This window comes from Hemitrygon akajei, chromosome 3, assembly GCF_048418815.1.
Source record: "Hemitrygon akajei chromosome 3, sHemAka1.3, whole genome shotgun sequence".
NCBI lineage: Eukaryota > Metazoa > Chordata > Chondrichthyes > Myliobatiformes > Dasyatidae > Hemitrygon > Hemitrygon akajei.
The window spans coordinates 194,100,308-194,116,356 of NC_133126.1; the positions used below are offsets into that span (position 1 = coordinate 194,100,308).

The window sequence follows — 16,049 nt, forward strand, 5'->3', positions numbered from 1 at the left end:
GCTTGGTATCCCAGGTGGAAAGATTGCTTGAGGCACGAGATGGTGAATGGTATTTTTCGGCACATCTCACATCTAGTTAGAAGACGATGACTTTTCTTCTGGGATTTCCAGAGATGGGTCTAATTTAATTAACTTTGTCATTTTTGACCACGTGGATATCATCAATCTCTATAAAGCGCTGCGTCTCTCTTTGTGTACATAACGCGCTGTGCCTTTTTAACGTACTGCTATGTACCTCCTGTTTCCTTGGACAGTTTACTTTGCTCTCCCGGTTCTGGGAGCGGGAAGATCGACCTGTAAACTTTTCGGAGAGTTTCACTTGCCTGGGCTGTATGAAGATGGAGATATCATAATTGGAGGCGTATTCCCTGTGTACAACAAGGCTTTGGAGGAAGAACCCTCTTTTAAAACTAGACCTACACCTTCCCGTTGTGTCAGGTGAGGTGTAACGGAATCTGGGGAAGTTATGCTGTTGCCGACTCTTCTGGTTATTTACAGTTCTGAAAATGCAATTACCTTACTGCCATCAAACATATATTTTGTTTTATAAGCGCAAGAGACTGTGGATGCTGGAAATGCAGAACAACACACACAAAATGTTCGTGGAACTCAGCAAGTCAAGCAGCGTCTATCGAAATGAATAAAGGGACCGAGAAACTTCCTCTGGGCTCTTCACCCATTTTATAAAAGCCAGTCTCTCTGACCTAGAATAAATTCTAGGATTCATACCCTAGATTTTAAATTATAAACTTTATAATTTAGTTATAATCTTATTCATAAAACAAATACTTAATTTTATTAAGAAGAAGATGTTAAATTCTCTAGGATCTTAAATGCTAAATTTTAAATCATTATGTTTCAATTGGACAATAAAAATAATTACAATAATTATAAGGATTTTGTAGGTGCAGTGAAAATCAATTTCCATGATCTATAAAAAGACTGCAAATATGAACAAAGAAGATATTTTGCATGCACCCACCAAGTCGGGCACCCATGGAGAGAGGAAAACAAGTTCGGTCCTGAAATGATGGCAAAACATTAATCCTGAGACTTTCTTTTTAGATGCTGCCTGACTTATCATGTTCATTCAGTATTTTAATACACATTTAATATCATCTTCTGATAACATTTAGAGTTTGCAAATTTCAGGGGTTGATCTAATATAATATTAATAATTATTTTATTGTTATATATAAAAGGCAACTAGCAATGGCTATTGAAGACTTTTTAATCAACACTGCTTCAGTTCATCCCAATTTTGATGCTACATGTTGTTCTAATTTCTTTTTTTCATTTTTGCAAATCCTGCTGCTGACCACCTCCTAGTTTTGACCTCAGGGCATTTCGCTGGACGCAGATCATGATCTTTGCCATAAAGGAGATAAACCGAGATCAAAACCTCCTCCCGAATGTGACACTTGGATACCGGATCCACGATTCATGCGCCTCTCCCTCTCAGTCTCTAAGAGCAGCCCTGACACTAATTAATGGCCAGGAGAAAGTTATTCCTGAAGTTAAATGCAATGGAGCTGTCCCTATTCCCGTCATCATTGGAGAATCTGGATCAACCCAGTCCATATCCATTTCAAGAGCAGTTGCTCCCTTTGGAATTCCAATGGTAAGACAATTTACTAAATCCATCCTTGACGTAAAAGTAGTGAGTGAGTGCATTGAAGTGCTAAAGTCTATTGTCAACAATGATACAGCAGAAGTTACTTATTGTAATGCGTTCATTTCTGCTTGCCTCAAGATAGGAACATATGACCATAAGAACCTTAAGGTTGATGGGCTACAGCAGCAGAAGACCATGAGCATACACTCAGTGGCCACTTTATTAAGTACCTCCTGTAAACAAATGGTAGCGAATTTCAGTGCTGGGGACAGAAACCAATCCGTGAAAGGGTTCTAACAGAAAATTCTGGAGTCTCTAGAAGTTTGGATTGAGAACAGGAAGTGAGATTTCGGTTTCTATATTTCGTATTGTTTTTGAACTACTGTCTCAAAGGGATTTTTAGCAGATGAATTGAGTATATATTCTCGGCATAGTTTAGACATATTGAACCTTTGTACTTCCTAGGGAAGTAAAAATGGAATACTGGGTGACAGACAGCAAGGCTTTTGCGAAGCCCACCTAATTTCAATTAGGTCTTTTATGGCAAAAATGTGCTGGCCCATCCAGCGTGCTTCATTAAATCACTTCCAATAGATTCAATCTCTCCTTCATTTTGTTCCAGGGACAGTCAATATGATTGAATGCAGATTACCTTCTCACTCAGAATGGTGATGGAGAAAACATGCTGATATTGCCAACCATGTCCATTTGCAATTCATCAATGTTTTAAAAATCTCCCACCCTTCACCCAGCGACCTATTAATACTTGGTGGACAGAAATCATCACATCACTGTCTCACTAAAGTAGCCAGTGTAATCAAGGACCCTATCCGCTCTGGACATTCTCCCTTCTCCCCCTCCCAATGGGTAGAAGATACAAAAGGCTGAAAGCACACACCACTAGGCTTTGTGACACCTTCCATCCTGCTATTGTTAGACTATAGAATAGATCACTTGTATGATAAAATTAATTCTTGATCTCACAATCTACCTGGTTATATTCTTGAACCTTATTGTTTACCTGCACTGCATTTTCTCTGTAGCTGTTACACTTCATTCTGCATTGTCATTGTTTCACTTTATTATATCTCAGTGCACTGAGTAATGATTTGATTTGTATGAACGGTATTCAAGACAAGCTTTTCACTGTATCTTGGTACATGTGCCAATAATAAACCAATGCCAATTCCATTTGCAATTCCGACTGGATCAACTGCTTAAACTGCATTTTTTAATTTGAGTTTTATTTAATTAAAAATTTAGATTCCTCAGCAAACAGAGTTAGATTTGGAAATGATTTCAGTTTGTTAGTTCATGAGTCTAGATTACCATTGTGTCTCTACATCAAAACCTAGACTAATTAAAGGGAATTATAAAACATATGATAGCATCTGGGATTGTACACTAACCCTGAAGATCACATAGTTCTCCATCTACAATGCTCTCTATTCCACCCACAAATGCCAAGGTCATGCTTGAAATGAATGCAAATGAAAATATTTCCCTTCAACCTTATTGGCTAGGAAAGCTATTTTACTTAAATTGAAGAACCCTAACCCTCCTACCACCTTTTATCATGTGCTGTTGAAGTCTGGAGAAAATAAGAAGTTGGATATTGGATATATCCTTTAAATTTGAAGAAATCTGGCGACCTTTTATTCAATACTTTCATATGATCTGATTTTTGTACTGATTCTCTTCCAGCTATTTTTTTCAGAACCATAGATTTGATCAGAGAGTTTCTCTTCTCTTGGTTTTTCTCTCGGGATTGTCTGCCCAGTCCTTTTTTTCTTTTTAGAATAGTGGGGGTTTTTTCTCTTTTCTTTTATATAAAATTTCTAATAGTCCTTCCTTTCTTCATAAATTGATAAGAGAATTACACATTCTATATCTAAGTTATACTTTGTAGATCAACACTGTGTGATTCTGATATTGTTTATTTTACCTTCTGTATGTACTGCTATTGACATATATACCAGAGATATTCTCCTGTTTGTATACACATTTCTTTTAAAAAATCAATAAAAAGACTGAAAAAAGAAAAGACAAGAAAATATTTCCCATCATCTTCCTTTTGCCATTCACTTGGCAAAAAATTGCTGGTCAACCACATCGTATATCAATTGATTCTTTTACTTTAATTCTCTGCAGATTAGTTATTTTTCTACTTGTGCATGCCTAAGCAACAAGGAAGAATTCCCTACGTTTTTCAGAACCGTGCCAAGTGATTTATTTCAAGCCAAGGCTTTGGCTCAGCTTGTAAAGCATTTCGGCTGGACCTGGATTGGAACCATTGCAGGAGACAATGAATATGGGCGATATGGGGTTCAGGCATTTTCTGAGCAAGTAAAGCACTCTGGAGTCTGCATCGCTTTTTCAGAAACGATCCTCAGAACCTACCCCAAGGAAAGGATACTCAAGATTGTTGACACTATAAAAACGTCAACTGCAAAGGTTATTCTAGCTTTTACCTCCGAGGGTGATTTTTACCCTTTGCTGAGAGAAATTGTGCATCAGAACATTACGGGGATCCAATGGATAGCAAGTGAAGCTTGGATTACAGCCGCAAGGCCATCCACCAAGGAAAATTTCAAATCTCTTGGGGGCGCTATAGGATTTGCAAGCCACAAAATGAAAATCCCCAAATTTCAAGAATTTCTTCTTAGTCTACGCCCTCCAAATTCAACTGATAGCTTTATAACTGCTTTTTGGGAAACACTTTTTGGTTGCACGTTTAAGGCAAAAATACAGGACTCTAAATTCAACACTGAGAGATGCTCAGGGAAAGAGAACTTACAGGAGGTGAATAATTCCTTCTTTGACACCAGTGAACTGAGAGTGTCCTACAACGTCTACAAGGCAGTTTATGCCATAGCTCATGGACTCCACAGCTTGCTATCTTGTCAGAATAATTTGCTGGGAGACAACCTTTGTACTAATATTTCAAACATCCAGCCATGGCAGGTAAGAAAATAAACTGATGAATATCTTAATGACAAAATTTGGAGATACCCCTAAAAAGTTCTCTGAAACTGCATGAGTGTTTCAAATGTTTTAAAATATGTCCTCAACTCCAAAGCACCAAATGGAGATACTTGGACCTCACCTGACAGAGAACTAATAGCAGCCCATTACTTCCTGTACCTAATAAAGAGGTCACTGAGTGTATATTCATGGTCTTCTACTGCTGTAGCCCATCCACTTCAAGGTTCCAAATATTGTGGGTTCAGGGATGCTTCTCTGCACACCACTGTTGTAATACATGGTTATTTGAATTACTATCACGTTTCTATCAGCTTGAACCAGTCTGGACATTCTACTCTTACCTCTTTCATTAACAAAACGTTTTTACCCTCAGAACTGCCATTCACTGGATGTTTTATTTATTTGTTTGTTTGTTGAATGCACCACGCTCTGTAAACTCTAGAGACTGTTGGCATGAAAATGTCAGGAGATCAGCAATTTCTGAGATACTCAAACAACCCCATCTGGCACTAACTATCATTCCCCGGTCCTAGATTGGACCACTTAGATCACATTTCTTCCCTATTCTGATATTTGGTCTGAACCTCTTAACCAAATCTACATGTTTTTATGCATTGATTGGCTGATTAGATATTTGCTTTGACAACCAGGTATACAGGTGTACCTAATAAAGTGGCCACTGAGTGTATATTGCACATACCCCTCACTATTATATTTTATCCAAGTCCTCCTTAAATGGATCAATGCCTTTTGCCTAATCTTCTCCATAAACCCCACATTCTAACCAATATTGGGTGTCAATCATGAATAACTATATATTTGGCTGTGGAAATTAGCAATTACTGAATAGTGCTCGCATAAGGTTTTGATCCTCTGAAGTATGAAGAAATGTTCTATATCTAATGCACTATCAGATTAGATTGTTCATTAGTTTCTGAACTACCAGAGTTCAGAGGATGATCTCAAGAATTATTTTAATTTGATTACTTAATTTTAATGATCCCAAGATTTAAAGGGTTAATGTGTAAGTATTTGATAGCATTCACTGCAGTTTAAAAGAATGGGTTGGGATGGAATCTCATTGAAACTTATCAAATATTGAAAAGCCTCGAAGTGGAGAGCATGGTCCATACATTGGGGAGTGTAGGACCAGAGGGCACAACCTCAGAATACAAGGACCTGTTTTTAGAACAGGGTTGAAGAGGAACTACTTTAGAATGAGCGTGGTGAATCTGTGGAGTTCACCGCCACAGATGGCAATGGAGGCTAAGTCATTTGCTATATTAAGTCAGAGGTTGCTAGGTTCTTGATGAGTAAAATCGTCAAAGGTATGGGAAGAAGGCAGGAGAATGGGATTGAGAGGGATAATACTGTAAATCAGATATAATGGAATAGCGGATGAGACAATGGGTTGATTGGCCTAATTATGCTCCTATGTCTTATGGTCTTATTGCACTATCAAGATTCAAAAATGAAGATATTAAAAAATTAGCTTTTGTTTTCTCATTGTTGCCCTTAGCTCCTCCATCATTTGAAAGATGTAAGATTTACCAACCGCCTTGGAGAACTCGTATATTTTGATCCAAATGGGGACCCGCCTGCATCATATGACATTATAAACTGGCAGCTGAATGACAAGGGGTTGGTTGAACATGTTACAGTTGGTTATTTTGATGCATCTGCAGCACCGGGAAAGGGATTTAAGATAAATGAAGATATCATTCTGTGGCATGGGAACCAAAGCACAGTAAGCCTCTGTTTAAATCTATTCTTTACTGAAAATGTCATCATTGGAAGAGCAATGACCAGCTGTACAATTTTAAAACTCTGGATCATTTGGCCTAAAGTCAGGGAGTAATTCTTAATACATTGTGCTGTGGCTGAAAAACAAACCAATTTTCATGGCATTTACAAATAGGTGATTATGCTCAAGGAAATAAATTTCATATTGCTCATGTAGTAGAAATCATTTGCCTGGAGCTTGGTATGAAAAGCTGAAAGTTTGGAACACAACAATGGTGTTGCAAACGTCTGGAGATCCTGGATTTTTTTCTGTGCGTTGTCTAAATGCAGGGGTCCTGAACCTGTAGACAAGTATGTCTTCCAAATACCAAGCTGCTGTAGGAACTCTGCAGGTCAGGCACCATCTACAAACAGGAATAAATAGTCAGTACTTTGGCAGGCAGCATTTTTGTAAGGAAATGAACACTCTTCACCATTTCTAAATAGTAAATGGTCTCAACCCAAAGCTTTCACTGTACATTTCCCCAAGAGGTGGTGCCTGACCTGCTGAGCTTCTCCAACAGCTCATTTTTATTTTGCTTCAGATTCCAGTATCTGTAGTCTCTTGTGTTCCAAATCTGGTGGATCACTCATATAGAATCCATCAAGTGTTCCTCCATCTTTCCAGGATTTGCCACCAAATTTGCTGAGGAAACATGAGACTTGATGACTTTAAATGGAAATTGTAGGACAGCTGGTTAAAAAAAACGTCAAAGATAAGTTCCATACAAATATTGTTAATTTTTATGCTTTTAGTTAGCATTTTAAGTGTTAAACTTTAAAACTGTTACTTTGTTTCATTACTTTTTAATTGTCTGTAAACTTTATTTGAAACAAAACTATTGAAAGCCCTTTCAATTGGACTAGCTGGTAAAGGAGAGCACGTGACTTTGCCAGTTGTCAAAATTTCCAGATATGTTTTGTGGCGGGACTTCAGTGTGCTAATAGAATCAGAATCAGATTTAATATCACTGCCATGTTTCATGAAATTTGTCGTTTTTCAGCAGCAGTACATTACAATACATAATAATAAAAACTATAGATTACAATATATATATAGGTAGTTCAAGAAGAACGGAAAATATAGTGAGGTAGTGTCCATGGGTTCATTGCCCATACAGAAATCTGATAGCAGATGGGAAGAAACTATTTCTGAAATGTTAACTGTGTGGCTTCAAGCTCCTGTACCTCCACCTAGATCGTAGCAATGGGAAAAAAGGTATATCCTGGGTGATGGGCGTCCTGAATGATGGATGCCATTGTTTTGAGTCATCGGATTTTGAAACAGCTCCCAATGCTGGGGAAGCTAGTGCCCAAGATGGAGCTGACTGATTTTACAACACTCTGCAGCTTTTCCCAATACTGTGCAGTGGTGCCTCCATACCCAAGAGTGATGCAACCAATAAGAACGCGCTCCATGGTATATCTATACACATTTGCTAGAGTCTTTGGTGACATACCAACTCTCCTCAAACTCCTATGAAATAAAGGCACTGTCATGCTTTCTTTGCAACTCCATCAATAAATTTTGGCCCAGGATAGATCTTCAAAGATGTTGACACCCAGGAACTTGATACTGCTCACTCTCTGATCTGGCGGCCAATGGGAACCTTCCCTCTGCCCTGGCCACCAATGTGAGCTTTCCTTCTGCTCTGGCCACAGTGGGAGCCTTTCCTCTGCTCTGTCCACCAATGGGACCCTTCCTTCTGCTCTGTCCACCAAAGGGGAATTTCCATTTGCTCTCACTACAGTACTGGAATCCAGGATGTTTTTTTGGCCATTATCGCAAGAACTCTGCATCTAGATATGACATGTACAAATGTGGACAAAACTGACGGTGATTTGAGGTAGTGAGCCCAGGTCAGTTAAATTATGCAAAGAAAGAGGAGACCATTCAGCCCAATAGTTCTTATGCTGGCTTTCTGAAGGACTTGTCCATTTAATTCCACATCCAAAGTCCAAATAAGAGCAGCAGTAGGCCATCTAGCCCATCGAACCTCCTCTGCTATTCAATATGATCATGGCTGAAATGGCCAAGAACTCATCTCCACCTCCCTGCCTTTTCCTCAAAACCCTTAATTCCCCTACTATACAAAAACCTATCCAAACTTGTCTTAAAAGTATTTTCTGAGGTAGCCTCCACTGCTCCATTGGGCAGAGAATTCCACAGATTCACCATTCTCTGAAAAAAGCAGTTCCTCCTCATCTCCATCCTAAATCTACTCCTCCGAATCTTGAAGCTATGTTCCCTAGTTCTAGTCTCACCTACCAGTGGAAACAACTTTCTTGACTCTATCTTATCTATATCTCTTTCATAATTTTATGTTTCTATAAGATCTCCTCTCATTTTTCTGAATTCCAGCAAATACAGTTCCAGGTGACTCAATCTCTCCTCATAGTCTAACCCCCCTCATCTCTGGAATCAACCTAGTGAACCTCCTCTACACCATCTCCAAAACCAATATATCCTTCTCCAAGTAAGGAGACCAGAACAGGCATGCATTACTCCAGATGCGGCCCCACCAGTGCCCTGTACATTTGCAGCATAACCTCCCTGCTCTTAAATTCAATCCCTTTAACAATGAATGCCAACATTCCATTTGCCTTCTTGATACCCTGCTGCACCTGCAAACCAACCTTTTGTGATTTATGCACAAGTACTCCCAAGTCCCTCTGCACAGCAGAATGCTACAATTTTTTTACCATTTAAATAATAATCTGCTCTTTCATTTTTCCTTCCAAAGTGGGTATCCCCGCACTTCCTAACATTTTACTCCATCTGCCAGACCCTTTTCCACACACTTAATCTATCTATAACTCTTTGCAGACTCTTCATATCTTATACACAATTTGCTTTTCCACTCAATTTAGTACTGTGAGCAGACAGATACACTACACTCGGTCCCCGCTTCCAGATTGGTATTGTATATCGTGAACAGTTGAGGTCCCAGCACCAACTTTGTGGTTTATTGCTCACCACTGATTGTCAGCCAGAGTAATACCTTTGTATCCCAACTCTCTGCTTTATATTATTTAACCAACCCTCTATCCATGCTAATACATCACTCCCAACTCTATGCATCCTTATGCTATGGATAAGTCTTTTATGTGGCATCTTATTGAACGTCTTCTAGAAATCCAAGTAAATAACATCCACCTGTTCCTCTCTATCCACTGCGCTCATTATCAAAGAATTCCTGCAAGTTTGTCAAGCAGGACCTGCCTTTGCTGAATCCATGCTGTATCTGCCTGATGGATCCATTTCTTTCCAGATGCCTCGCTATTTCTTCTTTAATGATAGCTTCAAGCATTTTCCCAACCATAGATGTTAAAATAACTAGCCTATCGTTACCTCCCTTTTGCCTACAACCATTTTTTGGACAGTGGCATGACATTCACCATCTTCCAATCTGCCAAGACCTGCCCAGAGTCCAGAGAATTTTGGTAAGTTATAACCAAAGCCTCTACTATAACTTCTGCCATTTCTTTCAGTACCCTGGGATGTATTCCGTCAGGACCTACAAGTTTGCTCACAACTACTTCTTTAGTGATAGCTATTGTATTGAGGTCCTCACCTCTCATAGCATCCATAACATATCACTTTGGCATGTTAGACATGTCCTCCACCAAGAAGACAAACACAAAATTGTCATTCAAAGCCTCTGCTATTTCCTTATTACCCAATATTAATTTCTCCTTCTTGTCCTCCAAGGGACCTACATTCACTTTAACCACCCTTTTCCACTTTATATAATTATAAAAACTTTTACTATCCGTTTTATATTTTGTGATAGTTTATTTTCATAATCTAGCTTTCCTTTCTTTATTGCTCGTTCAGTGGTTCATTGTTGCTTTTTTAAAGTTTTACCAGTCTTCCTGCTTCCCACCACTCTTTGCGACTTTGTATGCACAAGCTTTTAGTTTGATGCCTTCTTTTATTTCCTTAGTTATCTAACGCTGGCTTTCCCCACCGTTACTGTCCTTGCATTTAACTGGAATATACTTTTCCTCAGCACCATGAAAAATCTCTTTGAAAGTCTTCCGCTGTTCCTCAACTGTCCCACCACATAGTCTGTGTTCCCAGTCTACACTAGCCATATCCTCTCTTATCCCATTGTAGTCTCCATTGTTTAGGCATAATACACTGGTTTTAAATCGAAATTTTGCAACTTCCATTTGTATGAGAAACTCAATCATACTGTGATCACTCTTTTCAAAATGATACCTAACTACAAGATCACTAATTTTACCCATCTCATTGCACAGGATCAATGCGATAGCACGTTCCCTTGTAGGTTCAGTTACATGCTGTTCAAGAAAGCCATCATGGCTGCATTCTATGAAGTCCTCCTCAAGACTGACTCAACCAACTTGAGGCACCCAGTCTACGTACAAGTTAAAGTCCCCCATGTTAACTGCTGTTTCATTCTTATATACATCAGATATGTCTCTGTTTATTTCCTGTGCCACTGTGATGTTATTGTTCGATGGCCAATAGACTACTCCCAGCAGTGATTATTTTTCCCTTTACTTCTCCTAATCTCTACCCAGATGGATTCAACAAACTGCTCCTTAGATCTTATATCATCTCTCACAATCGCCTGATCTCCTCTTCAATTAAGAATGCTACCTCCCTTACTTTCCAACCGTTCCTTCCATATTATCAATATCCTTGGATATTTAATTCCCAATCCTCTCCACCCTGCAACCACGTCTCTGTACTGGCCACTAAATAATACCACTTGGCACTGACTTGTGCCGCAAGTTCACTGACCTTGTTTCGAATACTACAGCCATTTAAATAAAGTGCCCTTACACTCAGTGTGCTTTAAAAATCTTGCAGTCTTTTACCCTTTTGCACTTGTGTTTTCTTCACTTCCCTCTTACTTTACTCTTTTTTATCTTTTTCATTTTCTTAATCTTTATCCACACTTTTTTTAACTTTATCCATACTTCTCAATCTGTTGAACCCACATTCCCACTATTTAGTTCAAAGGAATAAATGCAATAAATGCAGTATTTGATTAGTTGAAACGGGTGGTAATGGTAGGCACCAAATTGAACTGGTGAATTGGTTTATCATGTCACATGTACTGAGGGATGCTGTTAAACTTGGTTTTGCATGTGATCCATACAGCACACTGTGTATTGAAGTATTAAAGGCAAAACAATAACAGAATGCAGAATAAAGAGATGCTGTTGCAGAGAATGTGCAATGCAGGCAAACAATAAGGTGCAAAGACAAGTTTGATTAAAAGGTGAAGAATCCATCTTGACATACTAAGGGACCATTTAATAGTCTTATAACAGTGGGGTAGAAGTTGTCCTTGAGCCTGATGGTGAACGATTTCAGAAAAAGAAGTATTAGCCTTATTTGTCACATGTACATTAAAACATAGAAACGTACAGTGATGTGTCATTTGTATCAATAACCAACACAATGCTCAAATGTGTTGGGGGGCACCTGCAAGTGTTGCCACACTTATGACACCAGCATGCCCGCAACTTACTAACCCTAATCCGTACGTCTTTTGGAATGTGGTAACACCCTGGGAAAACCTATGCAGTTATGGGGAGAACGTACAAACTCCTTACAGATAGCTGCAGGAATTGAACTCCCTTCTGATCACTAGTGCTGTAGATTGTTACACTAACAACTATGCCACCATACTACCTTGGGCTACTTTACCAAGGCAGTGGAGCGTATAGACAGAATCCATGGAGGGGGAGTGGTTTCCATGATGTGTCCACAATTCTGCATATACCTATTGGACCGATGGGCCTGGTTCCATGCTGTTTTCCAATATGATTCTATTAATATATTCTCTCCTTCACAATGTGCAGGTCCCACAGTCCGTCTGCAGTGAAATCTGCCCACCTGGAACGAGGAAGGCCGTACAAGATGGACAACCTATTTGTTGTTTTGACTGCATCTCATGTGCTGCAGGAGAAATCAGTAATGCAACAGGTTCGTGAATGATATTTCTTGGAAAGATCGTTGGAACCTACACTCATTGCCCACTTCATTAGGTACCTCCTGTGCCTAATAAAATGGCCACTGAGTGTGTGTTTGTGCTCCTCCACGGGCTGTTTCCCATCCACTTCAAGATTCAATGTGTTGTGTGTTTTGAGATGTTCTTCGGCACACCAGAGATGTAACACGTGGTTATTTGAGCTCCTGTCACCTTCCTGTCAACTTGAACCAATTTGAATTTTTGTTTGATGCACCATTCTCTGTCAACTCTAAGACTGCTGTGTATAAAAATCTGAAGGTATCAGCAATTTCTGAGATACTCAAATCACCCTATCTGGTGCCATCAATCACTCCACATTCAAAGCCACTTAGGTCATATTTCTTCCCCATTCTGATGGTTGGTTTGAGCAACAACTGAACCTCTTAGCAATGCTTACATGCTTTTATGCATTGAGCTGCTGCCACAAGTTTGGCTGATTGGATATTTGAATTAACAATCAGGTATTCAGGTTTACCTAATAAAGTTGCCAGAGAGTGTATTCAAGTCTGATAGCTTAGCAATGCATGTAATGCAAATAACTAAAGTCAAACCATTTACACAAGTATATGTTTGCTCTGGTATAATGAATAATGGCTTGTATCAGCATCACAGGGCCGTGGCATCAAATGTACAACAAGAAAAGCAAATTATACGTTAATTATTTTTTGCAAGAAGGAACACAATCAGAACCTAAAAGTGAAGTCTATTTGAGTGCAAAATCATATTCATAGAGTCATAGAACACTATAGCACAGAAACAGGCCCATTGGTCCATCTAGTTTGTGCCAAACCATTTATCTGCCTAGTCCCATCAACCTGCACCCAGACAATAACCCTCCATGTCCCTCTCATCCACATACCCCACACCCACCACTTGTGCTCATTCCACACTCTCACCAACTTCTGATTAAAGAAGTTGCCCCTTGTGCTCCCCTTAAACATTTCATTTTTCACCCTTAACCCATAAACCCTAGTTGTAGTCTCACCCAGCCCCAGTGGAAATTGTAGCTAATGGAAATGCTGCTAAACTGTAGTGATTAAGGTAGTGACGCTCAGATCAAGAACTTGAATAGTTGAAGGGAAGTAGCTGTTCTTGAACCTGGTGGTGAGTGACATTCACCTCCTGCCCAATGGTAGCTGTGATGAGTGACATTCACCTACTACCCAATGGTGTACCTCCTGCCCAGTGGTAGCTGTGAGATAAACACATGGCCCAAACTGTAGGAATTTTTGATAACAGATGCTGCCTTCTTGAGGCAGCACCTCCTGTAGGTGTTTTCAAAGGCGTGGCATGACAAGCCCATGAGGTACTGGGCAGGGTCCACCATTTTCTGCAGCTTCATGTGTTCCTGCACCTTTGAGTTGCCATACCAGACCATGATGCAACCAGTCAGGATACTTTCAATCATCCTAATATAGAAGTTCGTTAGGAAGTTCAAACCAAACCTCCTTAACCTCCGAAGAAAATAGAAATGCTGATATGTTTCCCCTACAATTGCATCTATATGTTGAGCCCACAACAGGACACCTGTTATGTTAATGTTCAGGAATTTAAAACTGCTGACTCTCACCACAAGAAAGCATTAAAATAGAGCATTTGATTTTACTAGCAGGAAGATCATCTTAGATTTAAGCTGACTGATAAAGATGGCAGTTCTTAGGATCAGGAATGTATCGGCTAAAAGGATGGTAGAAGCAGCTTTAATACCAATGTTCAAAATTATATACTGAAAGCAAGAATATAATGCTGAAACTTATAAGACATTGGTCACACCACATCTGATTTTGAGTAGTATTCAGCCCTATATCCAAGGAAGGATATGCTGGCATTGGAGAGGGTCCAGAGGAGGTTCACAAGAATGATCCTGGGAATGGTTGGATTAGTGTATGCGGAGCATTTGATGGCTCTGGGCTGTACTTACTGGAGTTTAGAAGAATGAGTTTGGTGGGGGGGGGGGTGGAGATCTCATTGAAATCTACTGAATATGAAAGGCTCAATAAAGTGAATATGGAGATGATGCTTTGAATTGTGGGGAAGTCTAGGACCACAGGACACACCCTCAGCATAGAAGGATATCACTTTAGAACGGAATTTAGGAAGAATTTTTTCACCAGAGTGGTGAATCTGTGGAACTCTTTGCCACAGATAGCCATGGAGGCCAAGTCATTTGGTATATGTAAAGCTGAGGTTCATATGGTCTTGATTCAAAAGGCTGTCAAACATACAAAGAGAAGGCAAGATAATGGGATTGAAAGAGATAGAAAATCAGTTATGATAGAATAGTGACTCCGTGGGCTAAATTGCTTAATTTTGTTCCTATGTCTTATGAAAGGTCATGACTTGTAAAGCAAATGTGGTTGATTAATAAATGATTGAATTCTCCTAGATTCATTTGAATGCATGAAATGTCCTTTGGAATACTGGTCCAGTGACGACAGACAACAGTGCATCCTCAAAGAAGTTGAGTTTCTTTCCTTTGAAGATACAATGGGAATTATACTGATGACTGTAGCATTATTTGGAACATTTATCACTCTGGTTATTCTGACTGTCTTCATGTATTCTAAGGACACGCCTATTGTTAAAGGCAATAACTCTGAGCTGAGTTTCCTTCTGCTCTTTTCCTTGATTCTCTGTTTCCTGTGCTCACTCACGTTTATTGGCAAGCCCTCCGCCTGGTCCTGTGTACTGCGGCACACGCTGTTTGGCATTGCATTTGTCCTGTGCGTATCCTGCATTCTGGTGAAAACGATCGTAGTGCTGAAGGCGTTCCAGGCGACCGTTCCTCAAAAGAACACGATGAAGTGGTTCGGGGCTGCCCATCAGAGGTGCATTGTCTGTGCGTGCACTCTTGTCCAAGTTCTGATCTGTGTGGCGTGGCTCGCAATGGCCCCACCATTCCCTGCGAGAAACATGACTTATTATCATGCAAAGGTTATTTTGGAGTGTGACGTGGGGTCTCCAGTAGTTTTCTATTGTGCATTAGGTTACATTGGTGTTTTATCCGGCTTGTGTTTCGTTCTGGCATTTTTGGCGAGAAACCTACCTGGTAATTTCAATGAAGCTAAACTCATAACCTTTAGCATGCTTATCTTTTGTGCTGTCTGGCTGACCTTCATTCCTGCCTATGTCAGCTCACCTGGGAAGTATATCGTTGCTGTTGAGATCTTCGCAATTTTGTCATCCAGCTTCGGATTGTTATTCTGCATTTTTCTTCCCAAGTGCTACATTATCCTGTTCAGACCGGAGGAGAATACGAAGCAGAGCCTGATGGGGAAAAGCCTTACCAAGAAGGGATAAGGCAAACACAACAGAGAGACTAAGTTACTGGGGTCAATCCATCCAGAAAGGCTTTCGTGAAGAGACACTGTAACGGGGTGAGGGGAGGGCAGCTCAGTAGTGTGGCAGTTAGCGTAACACTTTGCTGCACCTGCAACCTGGGTTCAGTTCTCAACGCTGACTGCAAGGAGTTTGTATGTTCTCACTGTAACCGCATGGGTTTCCTCCAAGTGCTCTGGTTTCCTCCTACATCCAAAAATCAAACAGGCTAGTAGGTTAATTTGTCAAGGGTGTAATTTGGCAGTGTGGGCTCATAGCTCTTATTGTGCTATAATCTATAAAATAAATAAAATAATGTAACTGTGAGACTTACT

General features: G+C 39.8%; 1 protein-coding gene across 1 annotated transcript; it reads left to right on the forward strand.

The window, feature by feature from the left end:
* Positions 1 to 298: 298 nt before the first annotated feature.
* Positions 299 to 15,696, forward strand: LOC140724618 (extracellular calcium-sensing receptor-like). Its single transcript, XM_073039041.1, has 6 exons — positions 299 to 438; positions 1,330 to 1,621; positions 3,767 to 4,579; positions 6,120 to 6,347; positions 12,227 to 12,350; positions 14,783 to 15,696. The coding sequence occupies exons 2-6, from the start codon at positions 1,364 to 1,366 to the stop codon at positions 15,694 to 15,696; spliced, it is 2,337 nt and encodes a 778-aa protein (XP_072895142.1). The 5' UTR covers positions 299 to 438; positions 1,330 to 1,363.
* The last annotated feature ends 353 nt before the right edge of the window (positions 15,697 to 16,049 follow it).

Coding starts and splice junctions, on each gene's coding strand:
- LOC140724618 (XM_073039041.1), top strand. CDS start 1,364: ATGATCTTTGCCATAAAGGAGATAAACCGAGATCAAAACCTCCTCCCG. Junction 1,622..3,766: donor CTCCCTTTGGAATTCCAATG/GTAAGACAATTT, acceptor AATTCTCTGCAG/ATTAGTTATTTTTCTACTTG. Junction 12,351..14,782: donor AGAAATCAGTAATGCAACAG/GTTCGTGAATGA, acceptor GAATTCTCCTAG/ATTCATTTGAATGCATGAAA.